The sequence below is a fragment of the Phodopus roborovskii genome, unplaced genomic scaffold, assembly GCF_943737965.1.
Source record: "Phodopus roborovskii unplaced genomic scaffold, PHOROB, whole genome shotgun sequence".
Classification (NCBI taxonomy): Eukaryota; Metazoa; Chordata; class Mammalia; order Rodentia; family Cricetidae; genus Phodopus; species Phodopus roborovskii.
The window spans coordinates 22,918,754-22,943,728 of record NW_026126571.1 but is presented as its reverse complement, the minus strand read 5'-3'; the positions used below and the strand labels follow the sequence as shown (position 1 = coordinate 22,943,728).

Here is a 24,975-nt window from a genome sequence, read left to right as displayed (position 1 = left end):
TAGGTCCAGAATCAGGCCTCCGTTTCCTTTCCATATGTCACAGTAGGAAGGCCTTGGGAAAGCTACTTCCTGAACACACACTGCTTGTCCACCCTGCTTCTGACAGCTCAGAAGAGTGATGTATGGTCATATCAGTGAGGGGAAGGGGACCCAAGCTCCAGCTCTTTACAGGACCTGGGGGTGACAGGGCAGACCTCACCCCAGCTGGCATGTGGCTATGAAGAGGTGTAAAGTCCTGATAAGAAGGCAGCCATCTCTTCTCTCCCTGTAAAGTAATTGCTGGTTTATCAAAACTAACCTCATGTTTGCACTACAGATAGTTTATCTTGCGCTACTTGGAAACAACAACAAGCAAGAAAAGTTGTCTGTATCGTGTGACTTTGTACATTGTGTACGCAGTTATTTTTCCAGTCTCAGTCATAATTAGTACTTGGGGCCATGCGCCAGGTGGAAATGGATAACGCAGAATATCCGTCCCAGCTTTCTAGGCAACCAGTGTCCTTTTCTAATTTTTAAGCTGCTGTCACTGGACTCTGGCATTTCTTACCCAATTCATTTGCTCTGTGTGTTAATCATATGCAATGAAGATATGCATGGCCAACATTTAAACAGGCTGCAGATCAATTAGCGGTCTTAAGTTTATCTGATTTTTATCAAAGAAGACAGAGCTGTGGGTCGATTGTCAGAGCCTGTGTCAAGTTGACCTTTTCACAGATGTCTACATTGCCAGTCCCCTGGGCAACTTGTTGTCCCCTGTTAGTCTCTGAATGGCAGAAGTCTCTTCTGCTCAAGCACAAAGTATACACAGATGTCTATATTACATTCTTATAGGTTTGACAGCAACTGCATGTTGTATCTATAAACTGTCCTTTAGCAGTGACACTTCCTCAATGATGATAAGCTAATTTATGCAACTAAATCTCCTTTGTGCAGAAATGAAAGCTAATTGAGTCATTACAAAGTAATTCAGGAAGGAATACCTTGTATAAATTGGCTTACTTTATAAATCCTTCTCAAGTGGTTTTCATGCATCCTAAATGGGACTAAGCAGCTTCTCAGCCAGAAGACATACAGACCAAACAAGTCAACTGCTCCGGGGAGCTGTGCAAACATCTTCCCAGAGTTAGGAAGTGACTAGAACAAGACAAAAATAGGCTTTGCCAGGCTTACCGGAGGTGTGGTGTACACTGTCCTGACTCCCCTTCCCTTGCTCGTCCATCTTCACCGAAGCAGTGTCCTCTTCCTCCTCTGCAAATAAACAGCATCAGTGGTACACTATATGGCCCTGTGTTCCGTCACAGCACCCACCCTGATTAAAGAGCCAGACAAAGTCTTCGGCACTTAAATGATTACCTTTAAAAACATGAGACACTCAAGTTCTGAATTCCTTTTTTTAATAACCAAACAACAACCTCACCAAGGCTTAAGCTGACCTGATACAGTGTGAGATATGTACTAATATACTGCATATTTGTTTTAAATACTTAAGAGAATCCTGTCTAGAGCAACTTTAAATCCAGTACAGACCTTAAATCTAGTAACGTAACAGCCAGCATTACCAAATATGCTACATTATATTGAGTAGCAGAAACAATAAAATCACGGTTCCTAAAACATTGAGACAGCACAGGAAAAAATGTGTGATATATAATACAGATAACCTGGAAGTCATCAATTGTCAGACATGTTCATTGGTTTCCTCACTTAATCCTCTCAAAAGATGGGTCCTAACACTTCAAGGTAATTCTCCCAAATAATACTGTGGGTCTACTATGGGTCACATACCATGGGAGGTAAGCTCTATAGATGAGTGGCTATGAATCATCAGTCTATAGACAATTGAGATGTAGAAGGTGGCAAACTTCCAAAGCACGTGATTCAAACCTGAGTCTGTGGTTGTAAACCATATTCTTTATCCTCCCTGTATTCAGGGCTCTGCTCAGAATTTTTTCTCCTACACGCTCTAAGCACAGTCTCTTCCCAGGGTATAGAACAAAATAACATAAAGGTAAGCAGGAGTTTTTTCAAAAATTTCAAAACAGAATCAAACTATATCATTCTTTTCTACTAAAAACAGATGTATTACAGTATTACTTTCCCTACGTAAGGGCTTATAAAAAACTAAAAAAATATTTAATGTAGGAAATAAAAGGAAAAAATAAATTTAAAAATCCTAACTCAAGAATAATCCACAATGTACATATAATATATACATCGGTAGCCAGAATGAATATGAAATCAATCAACCGGACAACCAATTTTCACTAAGGATTACCCACGTGAGAGGAAACATTTGCCAAGAAGGCAAAGGTAATAAGATGCTTCCACCCCGAGGAAGCTGACAGCCTGCTGGGGACAGAGATGAGACCTGAGGGAAAGGATCTAACAAGGGACATCCCTAACGGGTGGGGCACCGAGCACCGAAGTGGTGTGTTGGGAATCCACTCAAGCCAGGACCAACAGAAGAGCTGCAGAACACAAAGAATTTCAAGGTCAGATGAGATGCTCTTTCCAGACCCACAGAAGAGCAACTTAGCAAGCAAGCAAGCAAGGCATAGGCGCACTCACTGGACAAAGGAGAATGGTACACTTGGGGAGAGCGAGATAGGAGAGAATGTGAGAAATGGGGGCCAGTCCGGTGGGCAGTGAGAGCCCTGGAAGGTTTCTACCAGACAGGGAAGGACTGAAATTGCTTTAAAAATGATCATTAGATCCCATTGTCTCAGACAGTCTGGATGAGGGGCGTGGGGAATCTAGATAAAGAGGAAGGAAGTCTTGAACTGATGGGGCAGAGGAAACGGGAAGGAGATGTTGTGAGAGGTCGAGGAACCAGAATCGATAAGCTTTGTGCCTGCCTGCCTCAATATTTCAAGGCTCAGGTCTAGAGGACAAACGGACATAGCGTCACTAAGAGGCTAACCCAGATAATCTGTGTTGTTGGGGGAAGAACATAGAGTTGTTTTTGCAACTGGATAGGGTTAATATCAGAGAAAAGGGCAACTGTAAAGTATTAGAAAAGCCTCCTGTACATTTTAACTAGTGATTAATCAACACCAGGATGTGAAACAAGCTTCAGAGTTACTGTGTTTAGAAGTCAAATATAAGTGGTTTGAGTTTATATAATTCAACTCAGACAAAATAATAAAAGCTCCAAAATAAGGAGCAGCTGGAACTATTTGTCTTCATGCACACTGCTGAGTTAACCTCAGTAATTTAATACGGGACACTTCTTTTAACAACCATCGCCTCACTTTGGCTAAATCTCAAGACTACTTATCACCAGCGGGTTGTTTATAGGGTGTTCTCACATAAATTCAAAAGGCCGAAACTACAGTTAGTCCCGCCTACTCTTTTCACAGATGCTGCATTTATTTTTAAAGGTGAAAGATGGAGCTTGCCTTGCCTTTCTTGTTCCTCTATCCACTCTCTCCAGCCTGGCTACAAACCCAGTATTAAGGGGGAACGATCCTAAGAGCGCTTGCTTGTCAAGCACAGCCACAGCTAGATAGGGAACACATTTTTGGCTTTTAAGAAGAAACTGGGATTTAGACTCACCATCCAATGTTTGCATCAATATACCATAAAAATAATGGTAAGAATTAAATAGAAAATGTTCTTGGCAAAGTTAAGAACAAAATTTGAAGAATTTACTACCACAAATTTATCTTTATTAAAATGTATCTATAGTATATGCTAAGGATTGTAGTGGTGTGGGAAAACTGCCTCTATGCAATGATTATTAAATCATCAGAATAATAACATTAAAACATCTGAGCATCAATATTTACAGAAAGGCCTCTGTGAGGTCATCCTTGTAGGCAGTCTTGGGGAGTATGAGGGGTTTCTGCGATGCTGCCTGCTTGCATTTCAAAACTGCACTAACATTTGAGGTGAAAGCCTTATACAATCCATCCATCAAGATTTCTAAATAAGATTCAACAATTCATTCATCTTGGCCTAACAATACAAACAGCTTCCACATAAAAGACAAACTCAAATTTTGTGTGTTTTTAATTTTAGAGGCGAATATTCACAATGAATATTGACTAGAGCCTGGCACAAAGGACAGTGCTGACTAAATACTGAGAACAAATAGATCCAAAAATCATGGAAGTCCTAGGGTTCATTTATTAACAGAGAAAACCCACCCCATACCACTAAAAGCCACAGAAGAATAACTAAAATTCCAGGCAATAATTACCTTCATCCCATATTAGAAATACATACGTTCACATATTATTTTACTTAGATTTATTATTAAACATATTTTATTTTCCTGCTGAGGCACAATGTCATTATATAATACTAATTAATACCTCAAATAGTCAATGTTTGTGGGTTAATATATTCCATTCAACATTTTAATAACAGTAAACAAAAACAGCTCAGCTATGCAGTAAAATCCATCAAACCACACAGATGGTTATAAGGTTTTCATTATGTGGTTTCCATAGCAATCATATTGCAAATCTGGAAGCTTCTTGCAAATAAGCAGCTTGTATTTACATGCCTCTCAGCTGCAGCACAAAACTCTCCAACACACGAAGTTGTTATTCCAATCACACAGTGTTAGAAGAATCATCTGGAGGTTGCTTTGTGATCAGACAAGATGAAAATAAAGCAAGCTAAGAGCCAAAGACAATCGAATGCAGTCAGCACTGGCTAATCAGTGTGTTCTAGAAAACTCTGGTAGGCAGAAAAGGTTACTCTAAGCCCTGCCAGAAAGAGGAAGCCTTTGGACCCACACAATCCTGGTCCCTAACTGCAGCCATGTCTTTCTTTAATAGTTGCTTGTCCTCCTTCCTGGGTTGAGCAAGGGCAGGGAGGAGAATAGAGTCAAGTCTTCAAATTATTTTAGGAAAGCCCATGCTAGGAAATGCTTATTATGAAAAATCTGGTACTTCCCTTCTCCTTTACATTAATCTATTTAATGTTAAAATTGGTCCAGCTTCCAAGAAAACGAACTAATATCCTAACAAGGACCACAAATCTGTGCAGCCATGTGATGTTTGCAATAGTACTGTTTCTGGCTTACTAAATAATGTTCCTACTTTCAGGATAAATAATCAAAAAGAAAAACGTTTAACCACCAATCTTGAGAAGGGCTACAGACTCTTGGTTAGCACCAAGGCGAGGTGGCTAAGTTCAGTAGCAAGGGTGGACCTTACAGTCTCTCCCAGGGACAGGAAGGCAGTACATGAAACTTGTTTGACTCACACAGTGATTTGGTTTCTCGTGGACTGCCTTCAGGAAACAGTGCTCATGGTTACCGATAACAATGTTTTCTAAGTTCAACTGGTAGAACATAAAACTCTTACAGTGTATTTTAAAAGGAAAAATTATTCTCTGAAATAGTTTCAGTTTAGATCACTACTTGCCCAGGCTTCACTTGATTATGCAATTATGCGGTTTTTTTTTCCTCAAGGATAGTTAATATTTATTGCTTAAATGTCCATACTATCCATGTTTAAATCCATTATGTAACTAAATACTCCAATAATTCTATGAGGCATTATTAGGCACTTGTATTCTCATTATTTATGAATGCAAATGATGAAATTTATGGAACCCAAATAACTTGCTCAGGTGACATCCAGTTAGGATAAATATAAGAAACAGTTAAACTCCAAGGAACATACTAAGAAGCTATGGTGTCTGCATTCAGTCATGACATATTAAAAATGGTACTGAATGTTCGATGTTGGTGTTAGGGACATTTGAGGGTGTGAAAAACTTGAGCTGAAAACAGAGGTAGGAAAACAGGAAAGGCAGAGCTGCATGATTTTGGCATTACAGACTGTTATTCTGTTTCTAGACGGACACTAAAAAAGATGGTTTCAGATACAGTGCGTGGTGGTGTCTAGCCTGCCCACCTGTGTGAAACAGCAGGCACTTAAGAAAATAACTCACCATGGAGTAAAAGGTGTGTGCGTATGTGTGCGCACACATTCACAGCTACTGTAATTAAAGAATAAGAGGCTGTGAATTTGAGGAGTAGAGGGGAACAGGGTAAAGAGGGAGGATGTGGAGGGACAAAATGACATAAACATATACACATGAAATTACCAATAAATAAAGCAAAACTTTAAAATAATGTGTTTTTATAAAGATATAAGCATGTGCCTAAATTTTAGTCTTAAACTTTAAAATGAACAGAAAGAAGTGTACGGTGGCTAGTGACAGTCACACGTGCTCTCCAGGAACTGGGTGAAGAGTGGCCTCTTGCTGCATGTCTGCTTACTCATGTGATCACACACAGCCTCTGGTCAGTTACCCATGTGCAGTCCTTCAGAACGCAGAGAAGGAATCTAGCCTGGAGCAGCCTGAGGGCTTGGGAGAACCATGTAATAACCAGACTTCTCAGGGGGTAATGAAAAGAGGCCAAGTTCATTACCCTAGGAGTGAGCTCTTCTTTCTCAACAATTCTGAATTTAGTAACCAATAAGGCCAACATAAAATTTAAGGCACAAAACAAGCAATAATTGCTTAACTGTACAATCAAACTAGGTTAAAAGTCATTAACTTGGATATTCTCAATGGCTTAAGATGAAAATATCAACATTGTACCACAGATGAAAAGGGGAATGTCACTAATGTATAATAAATTTATGTGTTACATTAGAACTAATATTTAAACAACATTTTGAAAATGAGGATTCTTTAAAAACTCAGACACTGTGTGTTTCACACTACAGTTGGAATGGTGAGGAAAACTCTCAATCTCCAGCAAAGGGCTCTTCAGACAGAATGGGGAAAAACAACCTCTGAAGGGAAAGAACTTATAGGCATTTGTTCAGTTTTCTCATTTCATGGAGGACGAGTGGAGATGCTGAATGTGTGGCGGAGGGACACACAGCCTGCACTCTACCACGTTTCATGCAAGTGGCCCATGCATGTTCCTAACCATGCTGCCGCCTGCTGCTGACGCACCTCTTGGTTTCAGAAGCACTTTCCCCTCTACAGGCAAATGTGGCAGGTGAGGAAGAAATAGCTTAAAAACAGAGTTCTGAACCGGGCAAGATGGTCCATGCCTGTAATCGGGATTCGGAGGGCCAAGGCACAGCAGGAAGATGGTTGTGAATCTGCACCCAGCCTGGGCTACAGTGAGCTCCAGGCCAGCCTGAGCTACAGTCTAAAGCATGCAAGCAAACAAGGCTTAGGAGACCAGATCCTTGTCTATTGGAAGCAACTGTGCCACTGACCCTCTACCCCTCCAGCATTCTAGGTGTGAGTTTATGAAACACAGATTCCGCTGTAAGAGCAGACTCTTTGTTGCCTTATAAATTAGTTAAAAGTTCAATAATCTTCTTAACGAAACAAGGTCCCATTAAATGATTTCTGTTATAAAAAGGTTTTTTTTTTTTTTTTTTGGAGGGGGGGCGGTTCTGCGTTTCTGACATAATTAAAGTTCCTTTTTAATGTAAATCAACTTTTGCTAATTATTAAAAAGCATTATCTGCACATGGCTAGAAAATAGGAAAATGGCAAAAAATTGAAAAGAAAAGGTAATTTTTAAAATTTTACCGATTTATACATAACCACTACTGATACTTTGAAGGCCATGTTTACTTAGTAAGGTTTTCTCTTTTGTAAGTTCTTTTAGTTAACAATATATCAAGGCTGGAGAGATGGCTCAGTGGTTAAGAGCGCTGACTTCTCTCCCAGAGACCCTGGATTCCATTTCCAGCACTGACACGGCAGCTCACAACATCTGTAACTCCAGTTCTAGGGGATCCGACACCTTCACACACATATACATGCAGACAAAACACCAATGTACATTTAAAAAGCATAAAGAATACCTCAAATGTGTATGAATTTTATTGTCCCCAAACATTGCTTTTCCTAAATACATATTTATAAATTATTTTAATAATTCTGTCAATGTAGGTTGTTCAAATTTCATTAAGCAAAAATACTACCTAATCATGTTAGTGATTAGATTAACTATAATGTCACTATCTCATTTGCTCTTCAAAGTGCCTATAATAGTCTCCATTAAAAAACAGACTTATTAATGCAGGCTCACACAGCACAGCTCTGGCTGCTTCCTCCTGAATGACTGACAAACTACAGTTACCTACACTTGAGAATCTGGCAGACACTGTCTTAGAAATAAAGTGAATGTGGTGTTTTCGGGGGAAACAAATGACAGTGTTTACTTTCAATGACAGAATTTAAGCTTTCAAGCAAACACTACAACTTTAGTAACTTGCACTGGCTTTCCTGATGAGAGATAATAGTAACAAAGTACACTTTAAAATTATGTCCATATTTGGATTCTGAATAAGGTAGTAAACCAATATTTTCCAAATGACAACTGTCTGGTGTCACAGACTCACATAAGGACTCACTGCTCAAGTGCAAGACAGACTTTTGAACTTGAATGTGAAAAGGTATGGAAAGTTCACTGGTGTTCTTTCAGATCCTGCATCAAAGCTTCTACTGTTGCCTGTGGAGTCTGGGGTCAGCAGTAGGAATGTGCAGAATGACTTGCAAGGGCCATCACAGGCCTTCCTTTCCCTCCTGTGGTTGACTGGACTTGAATTGCACTAACACATCACAGCAAACCAAATGCAGAAGCAGAGATAAAGTCTAAATGCCTTCTATTAGAGAGATTTTCAGTGAGCTGTAACAAAAGGAAATCATAGTCTTCCTCTCACTGATCTGTGGGGGGGGGGGGAAATGAGGTGTTTTTTCTTTTTCTCTAGAAATAAGTTACACATATGTAATAAATTTATTATTATGGTTTTAAGGTTCATTTAAAAATAAACATTTTTTTGGCTGGGCAGTGGTGGTGTACATCTTTAACTCCAGAACTTGGGAGGCAGAGGCAGGTGGACCTCTGTAAGTTCAAGGCCAGTCTGGTCTACAGAGCTAGTTTCAGGACAGCCTGAGCTATACAGTGAAACCTTAACTCAAAAAACAAACAAACAAACAAACACAGTTAAAAAGTTTCGGTTTTAGTTCTGATACAGCAGACATTGAGCAGTGCAACCTTATGGAAGTATCAATCATTCTCACAACTTTTTTTTTTTTTTTTTTTTTTTTTAAGAATGCTGCTCTGTATTTACAGAGTAGGTTTGGTTAAATGTGTCTAAACAGTGTTCATCCACCATAAGAAAAAAATTATCTTGCTAGCTTGGAACACTAACCATTATTTTATGTTTCTGAAGCACACAATCTCAGGATTGAATTGTAGTATACTGTAGACTCATATTGAAATGATACATAAAATATCTTTGTCTGTCTTCCTTCCTTCCTTCCTTTTCTTTTCTTTTCTTTTCTTTTCTTTTCTTTCTTTTTCCTACAAAGCCAAGTCTTTTCCTTTCTTACATTTTGCAACTAGACTGTTGGAACCAGGTGATATCCTATAACATTTTGCCTGATGAGGTTTGACCCACAGCTTCAGTCAATTGAGAGCAGGCCTGTATTTCTTCCTCCAAGGTAATGACCACAGTGAATGCCCAAAGACATTCACAAAATCAATTACTTAGTACCAGAGGGCACAGTTTAGACTCGGTTACCCCGTGAGAGTCCTGATTGCCAGCTTTAAGAAGTTCTGCTACTGTCAACACTTGTGTGACTCTTACTGAGTGCACATAATCAGCGTGTCATCTTCCGGGTGGCAGGAGGACTCTGTGACACTTACTTAGTAGCTCCTCCAATGCCACCTTCTCCAAAGTCTCAGGTGACCTAGAATTTACAGAACCCACCTGCAGTGGGCGCTAGGTGCCCTCTTCAGAACAGCCCTGGGGAGTCACCACAATTTAGTCCTACTTTCCTCCCAGGTTCACTCACCAAATAAGCAGTTGCATAGCAAATCTCTCGAAGTCTATCTCAGTTAGCCTAACTTCAGACACTACAAACTCCTAATCTCTACAAAAGTTCAAAATTTATTTCAAGACTCTGCATACTTTTAACACCTCTCTTGTCCTTCAGAGCTAACTCCAAACAGGCAGCTCAGCCGCTTCCTTTTCAAGTCCCCTGGTGATGTAGTTTCACCTGGGCCAGAAGCCAAATATAAGTCCTACTGATCTTGAAGACATAGATCAACCAATCTCAGAACCAGGGAGCTTTCCACATGCCCAGCAGGCAACTGGCCACCGTTTCCCATGTGCTCCTGGATGCATAGACATCTACATGCATGACTTGCCTGTTGCAAACAAGTTTCCTAGTCTACTTTTGCCAGGTATGACCTCCAATGAGAGCTTCTTTATATCACCACAGACCAGCACAGGGGGCAGGACGAAATGGTTTCTAAGAATGTTTATTGAATCAAAGTTAAATGGATTTGGCTAGTTAGGCATTCCACTGGAGCTTCTGTTACTGGTGCTAACGTTAGCAGTCGGAGGATAATTCTGACAGCAAGGGCATAAATAACACAGAAATGGAGCTGTTTTCTCTGAGCTACTGTCCTTACTAAGTCCAGAAACAAAGTACATGCTATTGTCTAGTTCCTACTATGCTGATCATAATCTGCAAATTTCAGGTATTTTCATAGGCCTCTTTAAAAGCTGCACTCATTAAATACACTCGAGCACAAAGAAACTGATATGTTTTCATCCCCCTGACTTTTCTCCCTCACTGAATTTGTTTATAATTAAAATCCAAAAAGAAATTTTAAATGCTTATGGGCTTTAATAGCATTTGTTCTAGTCTTTCTCCTTAGTTCTGGAATCCAGCTTGTAAAGTCTACCAGATATACCCAGTTGGTGGCTCATCTACCCCTGCTGCTTAGCATAGATTATGATGACAACTACTTTTGTCCATTTCGCCTCCATAATTAAACTAGATAGAGTTGAACAGCTATCCTATTTATTTCCTCTATCCTTTAGCCCCACTCACTTCAATGTTACTTTCACTCATAGCCTCCATCTGCTGAAGGAAGATATGATAGCATACCTATTTTATTACATTATTTCCCGCTCTGAATTACTTTTTATCTTTGTGTGTGTGTGTGCGTGTGCATGTGCGTGTGTGTGTGTGTTAGTACATGTAAACAGCTGTTAGTACATGGAGGTCAAAGGACAACTCTGCATCTTGGTCCTTGCCTTCCACTTTGTTCGAAATAGTCTCTTGTTTGCTGCTGTGGAAAGCATGCACTCTCCCAGGAATCCCCCTGTCTCAACTGCCTATCCTTAAAGGAGCACTGCAGTTACAGATACATGCTACCACATGTGACTTCACAAGGGTTCTTGGGACCCAAATTTTGATCCTCAAAGTCAAGAGCTTTACCCACTAAGCCATCTACCTCCCTAGCCACTCTTACTCCTACATATACTTTGTATCAGTCCCTCTGGGTTGAAGGTCCCAAGTTGCTGTTACCAGAAAAATCAACCATCCTAATCGGGGCTGAAGAGTCACTCTCAGCCCTCAGTGCCTTGGGCTTAGTTGGCTGTGTCCAACTATAACAGTTAACGGTGAGTAGAAGGCCTCAGTCCAAGGAAGAGAAAGGACCAAGCACACGATAGTAACTATTTAATATTTGTAAATCAATTATCAGATAACAGCTCCACTTGTACTTTTCCATTGCTATTACTTGCTGTCACTGCGGTATACAGCTTCCAGTTTGAGACCTCATGATGGGTCTCATTTACATCCCTGCGCATCACCTACATGTATTGTTCACCCAGGGCAGTGCCCCCCAAGCCTTCAGCAGGGATCCGAAATACCTATGGTCTTGTTAACAATCCAGAGGCTATGACCCATACATAAAGATTCTGTTCCACTCAACTTGGGGGAAATCTTTGAATATACAAGTTGCCAGCCTGTGCTCTGGTCAAGGGACAGCGCTTTGTGAGTCTGTTATCTGCTCCTTACACATGACTTTCATAAGTTGAGTGTTCTAGGGTCAGGACTGCAGCTTAGTTGGTAGAGTGTTAGCCTAGCATGCATGAAGCCTCCTATTCCAGACCTAATACTTCACACATGGGGCATGCCTCTCAGCTCAGCACTCAGGAGGTGGAGGCAGGAGGATGACAAGTTCAAGATCATCCTTGGCTATGATCCTACCCTCTCCCTGCCCCCCTAAAAGTTCAGTGTATCTTCAGATATTATTTCCCTTTTAAATTTGAAACATGGTATGTCTCATCAAACAGCAGCAAAGTAAAATGAGTGATAGCAAAATGATTAAAGCAGGAGTTTATCCCACTTTCCTCTAAAGAAAGTCAATGGAATGACATAAATGCAAACGAAGGCTGTGCTTCACAAGTCATCACCCTCTCTCACTAGCTTTACAGATTCAGCCAAATCACACTTGCTCAACTTCAATTTTCTCATCTGAAAAACAAAAACTATAACATGTACCCTACAGAATTACTCTGAGGACAAAATGAGGTAAAGTACCCAGTGCACACTGTGGAGCACATTTATAGCAGTTGTCACATGAGCATTTACTGTGTGCAAAGACTACTAGGCACTTTGTACTTAACTCTCACTCAATCCACAAAGTCCTTTGAGGAAGATACACTATTGTTCCCATTTTCCAGATGAAGAAATAGAGGCGTGGAAACATGTCAGAAACCAATGCTGCAAACACAGCTTGAGGAGTGACAGGACATGAACCCGGGCAGTCTGCTCCCAGAGCCCAGTTCTTCCTGACAGTGTAGACTCCCGTGGAACTTATGAAAAGGATAATCTCATGGTGTCATATTGACATATATTCTTGTTTTTAACACTCTTCGGTGACAGAGAAACCTGGTTACCTGACAATCACAGTGTCCACTGCTGAAAGACGGAAGAGTCAGTTTTGTAATGGCCACAGAAAATGGAAAGCGTGGTATTTGCCCCTCTCATTTTTCTTTCTGTTGGAAAACAGCTTGCAAATGGGAAAATAGCATCCATCACCTCCCTCCTAGAGACTGAATATGATGAAACACAGAGGAAGGCTAAGCCCAGAAGCAAGCAGAACTGAGAGCGACTTCCATCCTAACCAGGAGCCCAGGGAGACTGGTCCATCTTGAAGAAGTCAGCCTTAGCTCCTCGCTAGAGTTGACTGCAGTAAGACATAAAAATTGCAGCAAATTAAAGCACGTTACACAACACAAAGAATAGCACTCTCAAAATACAGATCTACATGGACCTATTAGGGGCTGGGCACTAATGTTCAGAGTGACAATTAAGGAGCTTCCAATTCTAAGGTAAATGGTATTTTCTTGGCACGGAGTTGAGTTTGTTATAAAGCATTTAATAATGGCCAGGAAAGGGAAGACATTCTAGAACCCTGATATCTCTGTAGAACAGAGATATCTCCCAACAGAAGCAAGGAGGAACTGAAGAGAAGGCGAGCACACATTGCTCATCTGGTGGAGGGTCCTTGCAAAATAGAATTTGATATTCTTCCAAACGCACAGAATAAAAGTCTGAGCTTAAAAAAATACAACCCTTGTTCAGATTTGGCTCCCCAAAGGGACAGGCTGAACTCTCATTTGGAAGTTTCTTGTCCTTGGATTCCAGAAATAAAGCCAACATAAACAAAATGTTTTATGTAACAGAGCCAAGGCATTTTTAATGTACATGACAGGCAAGCTGTAGCTGATTTTTTTCAAGGTCACACACAGCATTTCAGTGTAGGAAATTGAGTAAACTTCAACTTCCCACCCAGCAAGGACAAATCCCTGCCACTTTAGGGGCCAAAGGCTACACAGTGTCAGGACTGCAAAGCCAACCCTTCCCCTGCTTTCCAGTATGAGAAAGCACTTTGCTTTCTTATCTTCAGAACATTACTGTTCAGAGACTGTTTTTAATGTAAGTATGACATTTAATAAGCATATCCTGGCACTTCCAGTTGATAAAATGTTATGCCATAATTACGTACACTATATTAAAGTACAATTCAGGGCTTTATTTCCATCTAATTAAATATGTAAATTTACTAGCCTGTCCACTATCATCTTTAAAGGACCATTCAATGTTTATTGTCCTTGTTTAAGAGTGAATCACACACAAAATAACAGTGGAAACCCTCCTGAACTACTTAACCCACATAGACGAGCGATGCTGACTCTCCAAATGCTGTCTAATTATAGGATTTAGTTACCCCCACTCTGCCTAAAGAAAGGTGGTTATCTGTAGTGGTTACAGAATTCGGGTAGCTTTGTTAAAATGGCTTTATCATATGACCCTTTACTTAGCTTTGGAAAACAATTTCTGAATTAAAAAAAAAGTCAAGAAGAAAAATTATCTCAATATAGTCCAAGGCAGTGAGGAAATACAATATAGGACTTGGCATGTATCCACAGGAAAAGTCTGGCTCCCAGATGCTTCTTGCCAACCCACAGTGGATTCAGTCATGTTTAAACAACTGACAAAGTACACTCACAGTACTAATGACATAGGAACCAAAACTCTGCAGGAGCCTGTCTCATAAGCATCTTCATATACTGAAAACTAAAATCCAAACAAAACACACTACACTACACTACACATTTTATTGACTAAAGATTCAACATGCACAATAATGTTCTTTATAGTAAGTAGATGCCACCAAATTAATTAAGAACTACATAAAGCACAAAGCAGAACAAAACATCTCAATTTTTTTTTATTGTATTAGTCCTTGAAAATGAGAGTGTAACCATGAAGTAACTGCAGCAAACAGACAATTGTCTCCACAGCTCATCCATTATAATACCATCATATAAAATCCACGACCTCCTAGAGCCTGTGCCTGTGGCTAACATGTGCTAGTTTGAATTGAATGAAATTGTATTTGGCTATTTTTGACCTCCTCAAATTGCACTCTTGCAAGATTTGAGGGTAAAATGAAAATTCTGACATGGGATTTTGACAGCAAGTGGCAGCTGAACGTTCTTAGACACGAAATGCCAATGTTCCTTTATAACTGGCCATTAAGTGCATCATGAACTCAACAGTCTTTCCAAACAAGAATATGCTGAGTAAAATCTGCATTTACTATAGTATACACTCAAACATAAACAAATATTGTTACTATTTAATATAAAACTGTCAAAGATTTAGCCAACAGTGAAGAAGCCATGATACAAATAAAATTACTTTGTGAGACTTTTTTTTTTCCCTATTCCCAGATGACACGTTTCTCTGAGATGATATTCTCTCTCTCCATACCAAACAACTTCTGTCACATAATGTTTATGTCATGTGAGTTTTACCAGTAAATAGTAAAACAAAGCAAAACAAAGCTGGGTTTGATTTTCTGGGAGAAAAAGACTGACTGGCACAAGAAATAAAATGTTATTTAAATTAGGACTTCAGTTGATTGAAATGCCAACTCCATTTTTACTACACACTCCAAAATTGCCACGTTGATCTGACTTAGTAAGACTTCAAATGCAAATATCTATTACTCTTAAGCACTTAAAACTAGTCTGTGACAGACTTTGATGACTCCCCCATGGGAGGCCTCACCCTCCCTGAGGAGTGAATGGGATGGGGAAGTGATAAGGGGAATGGGAGGGAGGGGGAACTGGGATTGGTATGTAAAATACGATTGTTTTTATTTTAGATAAAATCAATTTAAAAAAAGAAAAAGAAACTATAGCTCTGGATGAGTCTCTACCTTACTACGATTTTTCCAGTAAATCTTTGTGTAACACAAACATCATCTGTACTCTAAATTGTATTATGAAGCCACTTAGGATAACTTAATTCATAAAGCCAACAGACTTACTAAGACCTCTTCCATCATAAATCCAACAATTATTTCTTTTTGTCAAGAAATAATACAGAAAGCTCATCAGCGCTCAGAAAGGCTATACCTAGCGTGGAGCCTTGGCTATAGCAAACATGCAGAATTTTGTTTGTCTACCTTGAATTAAAGTTTATAAATCACATGACTGTAATTAAATCTCTTTTGCAGGGTCTTTGTAACAATAATCAATTACTCCTGCTGAAGAATGTAGCCTGTTGCAGCAATATGGTCAATAGCCCAACTGAAACAAACTTGTCTTTCTCTGCTTGACTGTGCAGGGTGGGACAGAAACAGTGGTTTAAATACCTGAGATGAAACTCTGGACCCCCACCACCTCAGAAAAGCTACTAGGAAGCTTTTGCCTTCCGGGTCTCTGGAAAGTGTTGAGCTTTCTGAGGAATCAAAACCCCAAGTTTGTACAATATTCAAACTTCTACAACCTCAAGTACAGTCCGCCCAAGTCCAGAAACCTGACTCTGTTGTGAAACCCTTGAGGCTCCAGCAGTGGCAGAAGCAGAATCACTGAGGAAAGCCCAGAACCAGGGTTCACAGGACTCCCCAAGGGTGCAAACCTGACAGCTGATAGTGTCTAGAGCTAAAAGAACAGCCAAGTAAACTTGCAGTCCCTGTGTGGCCAGCTCTTCTAGAAGTTATCATGGCTCTACTAGAATGTTAGTAGAGAGAAGGCCAACAAATGCAAATCTTCATGTTCAGACCTTTGCCAAGCTAGAGATGCAAACCACACAACATTATTAGCTTGGCCCCTTTGACTCCCTAGGGCGGATCCCATGTGGATATCTTCTGGGACTTTGGGCCATCTGTTTTTCAATGTCTCAAGCAGTGGAGTTTATTTCACCATTTCCTTTGGAAAGTCTCTTTTTTAACATTTTTGTTTAAGGGGGACAAAACCAAAAGAGGGTATAAATGTTAAAGTGATTTGACAGTTATTTTTCAAGTATTCCTATTTATGAACCCATTCTTGAAAGCTGCCATGAGCAGACATCATCATTTTGGCTCTTACAGTGACTGCAATAATCTGGCCTCCAAAGAGAACACTAGCTGTCCACATCTCAGTGTGTCTAAGGCGTCTTTGTTTTATCAAGCTCCTGTACCTGTTCACACTTTCATCTGTGTGCTCTAAAGGTGGTGTTTACAACCACGTAGGGCATTCAGGCAGCGCTTGCAGATACCCATCCTGATAGCCACAGGCTTGGTTTGGGACTTTGCTTCTTACCAGTTTCTTATTGGTCTTTTTGTTACATTCATCCTTGGTTGACACACTCTCATTAACACTGCCAACACTACACACTAGTACAATGGCTGTTTGACTAAAATTTGCTCTGTGTGTGTGTGCGCGCGCACGCACGCACGCACACACACACACACACACACACACACACACGAGAGCGTGCACTCTTGAGTATGTAAGCACTCGTGAGTCACATGACTAGTTTAACTGACTTATTTAAAAACCAGTTTTTTTCTCTAGTGTTCTTATTTCATATTTCACTTTTGCAGCTTTCCCTTGCTCACTGATTAGAACAGATAACCTTTCCAAATGCCTTTAAATGAATGCTAAGCTGTCATGAAAGAGTAAATAAACACCTGGGCTCAAGTCTGACGCATCTCTACAAGCTTTGAGGTTACCGTCATCTACACCTGTCTTACCTGACATTAATTTATAAATATTTATTCATGGATTTTTTTTGTTTTGTGTCCTCAAGACACGGTTTCTCTGTGCAGCCCTGGAACTCACTCTGTAAACCAGGCTGACCTTGAACTTAGAGATCCACCTGCTTTTGCCTCAAGTGTTGGGATTAAAGGCACATGCCACCACCAACCAATTTTATTCACAGTTGTTAATCACCTTGACACACCTAATCAGGGTGTTTCTAGAAAGCTCTGAGTGAGATGTAAGACACTTGCAGAGAGAAGGATGATGGAGCTAAGCATGATGTTATCTGGTGGCTGAGAGGGTGAAATGGGTAATATGGGATCAGGTGCAGACCGTGTGGGCTATGAGAGGAAGTTAGTTTAATGGATGGGAAGAGTGGGGGGGAGACTGGGGAAATGGACTCAAGCAGGCCATAGCTATTCCTAGGCCTTCCTCCTTTTAGTCCTCCAAGAACACCCAGGAGAAGTACTGCTTAAGCATCTCTCTAGCCACTAGTAAGCTTCCTTCACTAGCTCTCAAACTGCTTGTGTGACTCTCACATCTCAGTTTACTTTTAAGCAGGAAGCTCATCATTTGCATACTGGCTACACCAGATTCCCAGATGGTAGCCTTCAAAACTCAGTTACAGTCCTGTCCCTGTCACGTCTTCTCTTCCTATTGCCTTTAATGAGTGAGCGGGCAGAGAGCCGAATGTCATTTCCTGAAGAATGCCTCACTGGAGATGACTAGTACACCAAAGGGACTGGTAATCCAAGTCAGTCCTGCTGTTAAGAGTAGATGATCTATCTTTAATGGTACAAAGGACTGGTGAAATGAGAGCTTTTCATCACTCAATGTATTCTATTACACAAATTCATTTGAGATGCTCCCTGGGGCGGTCATGTTAAAGTTCAACGACGCTCTGGGCAATCAGGCAGGCTTCAATACCAGCAGTGTACAATGTGGCAATCATTCTTTTGGGTTTCCGTGATAATTAATGCTATTTGGGCAAGGATTATCTTAAAGATACCTTCTTGGTTTCTCTTTATTTAACTAATGAGTACACTAACCAAAGGCTGGTACTGCTGAAGACATAGTTTCTGGAATTCTAAGGAAGAAGGCACTATCTAAGGGATAGGCCAAGCAACACAGGTTTGCTTCTTGCCTCTAGGCACTTAAAACATCCATTTTTATGTTTGCCAAATAGCTATATGAAAAGTAAAATCGAAAGATTTATACAATAGCAGAAGAGAAAAAAAGCCACCTACTAGTACGTGACTCATTCCAAAGCAAGGGTGCTGTGGAGGTTTGCAGAAGTAGGACCAGCACAAGCTGGCCTGACAGAGGAGGCTTTCTGGGTGGGTGCAGTTTGACCTGGGCCTAGAGGAAGTGCAGAGACCAAGTGCAAATCGAACAGAGCAAAGACAGAACAACCGTCGTGCCATGTGGATTAGATGTGAACAAAAACTCCAGGTTGGGAAAGGACGAAGGACACTAAGTTACTACTGCATCCCACCCAGGACACTTCAGTGCAGAACTCTGAGGGAAAAGAGAGGGATATATGCTCTAACCTACAGTCGACAGCCAACCCTTCTTTGAACGTTAGAGGAGCAGAAGTATATCATGTAAGAAGTATCCAAATTCCCTCTTTTCTTGAAGGGCTTTCCCTTATTAAGTGATTTCTGAAGGAGTTTTTGAAGTTTATATGCATAATCTCCACATTTAGATAAGATGCCCACCCTGGGTACACCCAGACCACCAGTGGGATGATAATACTGCATTTACCATTATGTATGTCAGTGTATGGTACTGTGTTATGCTACACTTATAAAAACACAGCATTATACCCCTAAAATATACAGAATTGTAATGTCATCTTAATTATTCATAATGGAATGACCACAAATCTCTACCCAAGTGAGTTAGAGAAAACTGCTCTTTTTAAACTGTTAAAACAGAATAGAATGGTAAGGATACAGAACTTAAGGAACAGTTTTTATTGTTTCTGGTGCAGTAACCATGATGACTTGAGACGGGTATGGACAGAGAAAAATATGGCAAGGTGTATTCCACATTAGTCTCAAACTGGAAAGAATGATGAATTTTCACTTCTTAAGTAGTTAGATTTTATATATTTGTGTCTAAACCAACTTATGTGTATTTGGCAATATAAGTTATTAGTCTATAACCTTAGAATCTCCTCCATATCTAATATAATACATATTAGAAAATAGAGATCATGTACTATGCAGATGGAAAAATGAAGAGCCAAATCAACCAAAGTTGTGTCTCTGCTGTTTCACTGGAATTTCACCCATGAATTAGTTCATTAATGCAGCACAATGATTTAGTCCAAGGCAACAAGATGAAGCACAGAGCAGCATGACAGACAGTGGCGAGTTAGCCTGCCTGAAGTCTATGCGTCCAGGCAGTGTGAACAAGGCAGGGAGGTAGATTGAAGTCGGACTATGGAAAGGGCTCAGGGCCTGGCCAGTGAGTTCCAACTTGGTAAATACTTGGCATTGGGACTAACGGATTAATGTGACTTTGATATACTTTCGATTCAATCTATTATCAGTGCGTCCAATGGCTTGTCAGGTACTCAGGAGCCCTCATGATGATCCAGGAGAGAAATCCTGAAAGCCTGAGTGTATGGTGAGCCAGGACAGATGCTGATGCAGAGGAAGAATCTGCAGCAACTGGTGGATAATCTGATGGGGAGACACGATGACCAAGGAAGGAGTCCAGAATGAGTTGGAGGTATTTTACACTCTGTTAAACTCGAGTGACCAAAGTTACTGTTAACAGAAATAGCATTAGAGGTGGGGACAGGGCTGAGTTACCCAAGGATGTGTAAAGGAAGAAAAGCTTTTCAAATCCCCAGACTTTACATTATTTGCAGAATCACAGTTGTAGCCTGATGGACAGGGCAACCTCATCCCATTGACATGTGAGCCTCACGTTAGAAATTCAGCAAATGTCTCTCAAACGTCACTTAGGCACAGGTCCTGCTTGAGCCAGTTTGTGTCTCCAGTCTCCCTGAGGTCCTACGTTCCCAACTGCTCAGTACCTCATGGTGCTTGCTATGATGGGAAGAACTTTGACTTTTTCTATTTTCCACTTCTACCTAAGAGGTTTGTGTTTGTATTTTCCTTGGCTATGGAATCAAATGGTTGTTCCTTCTCAAGTCATCCTCTTATCTTTTTGGAATTCTTACCATAATCTGTAATTAGTTTTGACACAATGTATCTTTTTGTGAACAGGTTAGCCTTGAACTCCTTGTCCTCCTGCCTTAGCTTCCAGAGCACTGGGACTGTAAGTACTACTATGCCCAGCTCTATATTACCCTTTTTGGTTTTGTTTTCTTGAGGCAGGGTTTCTCTGAATAGCCTTGGCAGTCTGAGAACTTGCTCTGTGGACTAGGCTGGCCTGGAACTCAAGAGATCTACTGCCTCTGCCTCCTGAGTGATGGGATTAAAGGCAGGAGACACCACTGCCCAGATTACAGCTGCCTTAATAAAAAGTAAGTCCATCATTTCTATGCCTAAATTCCCTGAACTCACACGAGAATCTAGCACTCAGTGGGCTTTCAATAAATGTCTGCAGAATGACTGTGGTGCATAACATCAGAATTCACGAAGAGAAGGAAAGACACAAAGGTGTCACTATTAGAGAAATAAAAGTTCAACCATAAAACAAATAATTTGAAATAAACAGTCACTGAGCATCGGTGCTCACTGGAGTGCTGGAATGCCCATGGTGTCCCTATAGGCTCCCTTATTTGGAAGACCGTGGTACCTTTGAGATATGAGATATGAGACCTAGCTAGTGAAAATGGGGGTGGGGGAGTTGGGAGTGGGTGTGCTGCAGAAGGTAATATCTGAGTCTGGCTTCAGCCTGATCTCTGTGTCTTCTGTTTGCAGCCACATCAATAAGCCCTACTACAAGCTTCTGCTGCCATGACCCAAGCCACCTCTGCCACCATGCTTTCCCTACCACAATAGACTGCACCTCTAATGGAGCCAGCATACGCCCTTCCTCCCTTTGGTTTCTCTTGCCAGGTATTTTGCTAAGGCATGTGTCAAGGGTAATGAATATACTTTTCCTAAGTATTAGATATAACAAAACACAAAACGGGGAAAGCACCAAAAGAGATCACTTCGAGACAAAGGGGTGACCAGGCACATTAGGCTTCTGCAACTGGATGTGAAGCCCAAGACCGATGACTGGGTGAAGACCAATGACTTTGAAGAAGCCATTTCTGTCACGGGTGAGGACAGAACACCAAATTTCAGGAACTAAGGGTGAACAAGTGATAAGGGCATGAAGACAGCGACCAAAGGGAGCTCTCGGAAGCATGTGCACACCAAACAGGAAGCAGATGGGCTAGCCCATGAACGGGGACTAGGGCTGGAAAGAGGGCCAGACAAAGAGATCTGGGACCAAGCTCCAAAAAAGAGTTCGAAAATGCCTCTCCCCTCAGCCACCAAGTCTCCTTGTTGTGTAGGGAAACTTTCTGACCCATCTCGGTTTCTCTAAGGAGGAACCAAGGAGCCAGTGGATATGAAGTGGTCTGAAACTGTTTCTTTGTAAGAACTCTAATGAAGTTCTAGTAACAAGGAACACATCTATCAATGAAGGCTTTCTTTGAAACAAAATCAAGGTGAAGTCTCACTTAAGCTTAATTAAGTTAGCTTGGGTTTTTTCCCACTTTGATGAAAGCTTTGCACTATTCAACCGCAGTACTTGCTGGGGCCAGAAATGAGGAATGCTTGTATTTATCACTGACACTTTGTTGAACTTGTCCGTTCTTATTAATCACAGCTTTAAAGTAAGCAGCCGAGATACTTAGGAAGCTGATATTCCCAGCTGACCTATCTGCAGAAATAGTGAAGCTTGATACTCTCCTGCTGCGGAAAGTCTCCGCAGACACACATGTTGTGAAGCTGTGCGCACACACGTGTGCATGGGTATGTTTCCAGGACCTACAAGAGGTCTTTGTGTAGCAACCAGAAACTTTACCATATTCTATCTTCTGGAAACATGGAGAATCAAAAGCAAAAGCTGCCCATGATCTGTTCATATTCTCCACGGGAAGAAAATCTTATCTGAAATATGAAGACTCCAGTTTAAAAGTTTGGTATGAAGGTAATTGGAAGTTAGGCCTCTCTCTGGCGAGGTTTCTAAGGCGTTGGGTTATGTGCAGGCACAAACCCTGGAGTGTGACGACCTGACCTTCTGGCATAGGATTCCCTGTCTAAGGTTCACAGCAAATAAATAAATAAATAAATAAATAAATAAATAAATAAATAAATAACCTAATGGATCAGGCCCATTAGCAGCTTCATAAATGTCAGCATTTTTGTTTGATTGGTGTGGCTAATATTTGCTTATTTTCTGGACCCAAAGTTTAATATGCATGCTTTAGCTTTGGAAATATAAATATGTGTGCCTGAGAATTTACAATTCAGAGGCTAAATAAACTAAACAATCAATAATTTCTAGTGATCCTATTAGGTTCTTTAAAAAAATGAATCCCTTATGTAGGGTTCTTCTTTCTTGTCAAAGTTCTATCCCTTCTTTTGTCTCTTTCAGTCAAGGTAAGCCCGACTTTTGTCTTACTTGGGGCTGCTCTCGTAGCTCCAGTCCATAGGTGATCGGTTCTTTTGCTTGCTCATCCATCCCACACCCCTCTAACACGCTTTACAGCACAATGCACAAAGATTTCGTCTGGACCATTTTCATTCTCTTTCAGAACCACACATTCCCATTAGGAGTTCTTTTTAAAAAGAACTCATAACTACTCAGAAATTCATTTTCCAATCTCCAAACACAGGGACACTAGGCTGTTTTTAACTATCTCAATATAAATATTGGATAATAAAACTTCATTCTTCATTATCATCATCATTATTACTTGTAGTTTGAAGACAGAACCCAGAGCCTTGCTAGGCAAATGCTCGCCCCAAGCTACATTCCCAGTCCCCTGTAAAGAATGTAGTCTATGACGCACCGGAATTTGCTGAGACTTAAAATCTGAATTTATAGGCAACTGGTATCCATGACTATTCTATGTGTATTTGAACCATATAGATTCATTATTATTTCCTGAACCCACTCATATCTTTTTAGATATATTATATCTAGAGATAGCTCACTAATTTTGTGGTTCAAATCTTCCCTCTCTTTACTAAATTTCTACCTTCTTATCCAGCCATTTTCTAAGAATGGTGTGTGAAAAACATCCATCTGGCTGAAGAAATGTTAAATTGTGCAGTTTGTATGTTTTTTAAATTTAGCATTACTGATTTAAACTGTATGTGGTCAGATAAAGCTTTATCTATTATTATCATTAACTATTATTCAACTGTGGTCCTTTCTTGCTTTATATTTTAAATTCTACATTGTCTGATATTATTATCTCTACAGAAACTCTCCTTGGGAAGGGCTGTCAGAGTATTTAGTTCTATTTCCTTACTTTGAACCTCTCTGTAGCTTTATGATATACATATCATATATAACAGTCAGCTACTCAGACAGAGTAGACAGCATTCTGGATGTATGAGGCAGGGGCACAAGAGGTAAGAGGCAACGGTGGATGGAGAGGAAGAGTGGAGAGGTGGATGGTTTGAAAATAAAGTGTCAGGATAGAAATACACAAGCTAGTCCCAGAACAAAAGGGTGACAGAAAAACTGAGCTGACCTATGAAGACCTAGGAATGTCCTATGTAACCCTTGTTTTATATATTTAAGAATATCTATATTGTACCCCCAAAACATGAATAAGCTCTTACATGGAAACCAGATTATGACTCTTCATAACTCAAGAGATAAAAGCTAACAGAGATAAAGCAAATGTGGTCAAGGTTTCACACCTTCAGGACTACTGACATTTTGGGTCACATAATTATTTGTTATGGAACCTGTTTGGTGTATGTAGACATTTAGCAACATCTCTGTATGGACACAGACAGACAAATGGACAGATAGATGGACAAACAGACACACACGCACATGCACATTCACACACCACACACCACACACACACACACACACACACACACACACACACACAGTGTCACCAAATGTACCCGGGTGCAAAAGTCTTACCTGGTTGAGTCAGGTGAAAAGGTTTTAACTTACAGAGATGGGTTTTTTAACTCTACCAACAGAAATCTGTGTTTTGCATGTTCATAAATATTTGGGTTTATGTGTTATTATTTTATGTTTTTGCTTAATATGTATTTTTATAATGATGAAATTTGTTTCTAATGCCAAAAACAGCATAGAAAAAATACCCATGACAAGCAACTTGCATTCCAAAACTTCCTATTATTATTATAAAATAAAAAATAGAAAGAAGATTAAAAATACATCTGTAGTCACAAAAAAATAAAATACAAACAGAGTTTTTCTCAGTGGTAGAACCGGGCCCTTGCTAACATGCTCAATGGTTGAGCCCTTATTAGCATGCACAAAGCCCTAGGTTCAACTTTTAGAAAAACAATGTACTACACATTTGTTTGTGTTTATGTGAGCATATAAATATGCATATGTGAGTAGATCTATAAATAAGCACTATGTGTCTAAAGTCATTATGACTTATGACTTTTTCCTTGTTTTTATTTTATAACTTCAGATAATCCAA

At 40.2% G+C, this 24,975-nt stretch overlaps 1 protein-coding gene across 2 annotated transcripts in view; it reads right to left on the bottom strand.

The window, feature by feature from the left end:
* Positions 1–24,975, bottom strand: part of Skap2 (src kinase associated phosphoprotein 2) — a 147,519-nt gene that overhangs the window by 19,322 nt on the left and 103,222 nt on the right. For both annotated transcript variants that reach the window (XM_051202830.1, XM_051202828.1), the window contains exon 10: positions 1,171–1,248. In XM_051202830.1, the coding sequence (XP_051058787.1) occupies positions 1,171–1,248 (78 nt within the window). The remainder of the gene's footprint in view (positions 1–1,170; positions 1,249–24,975) is intronic.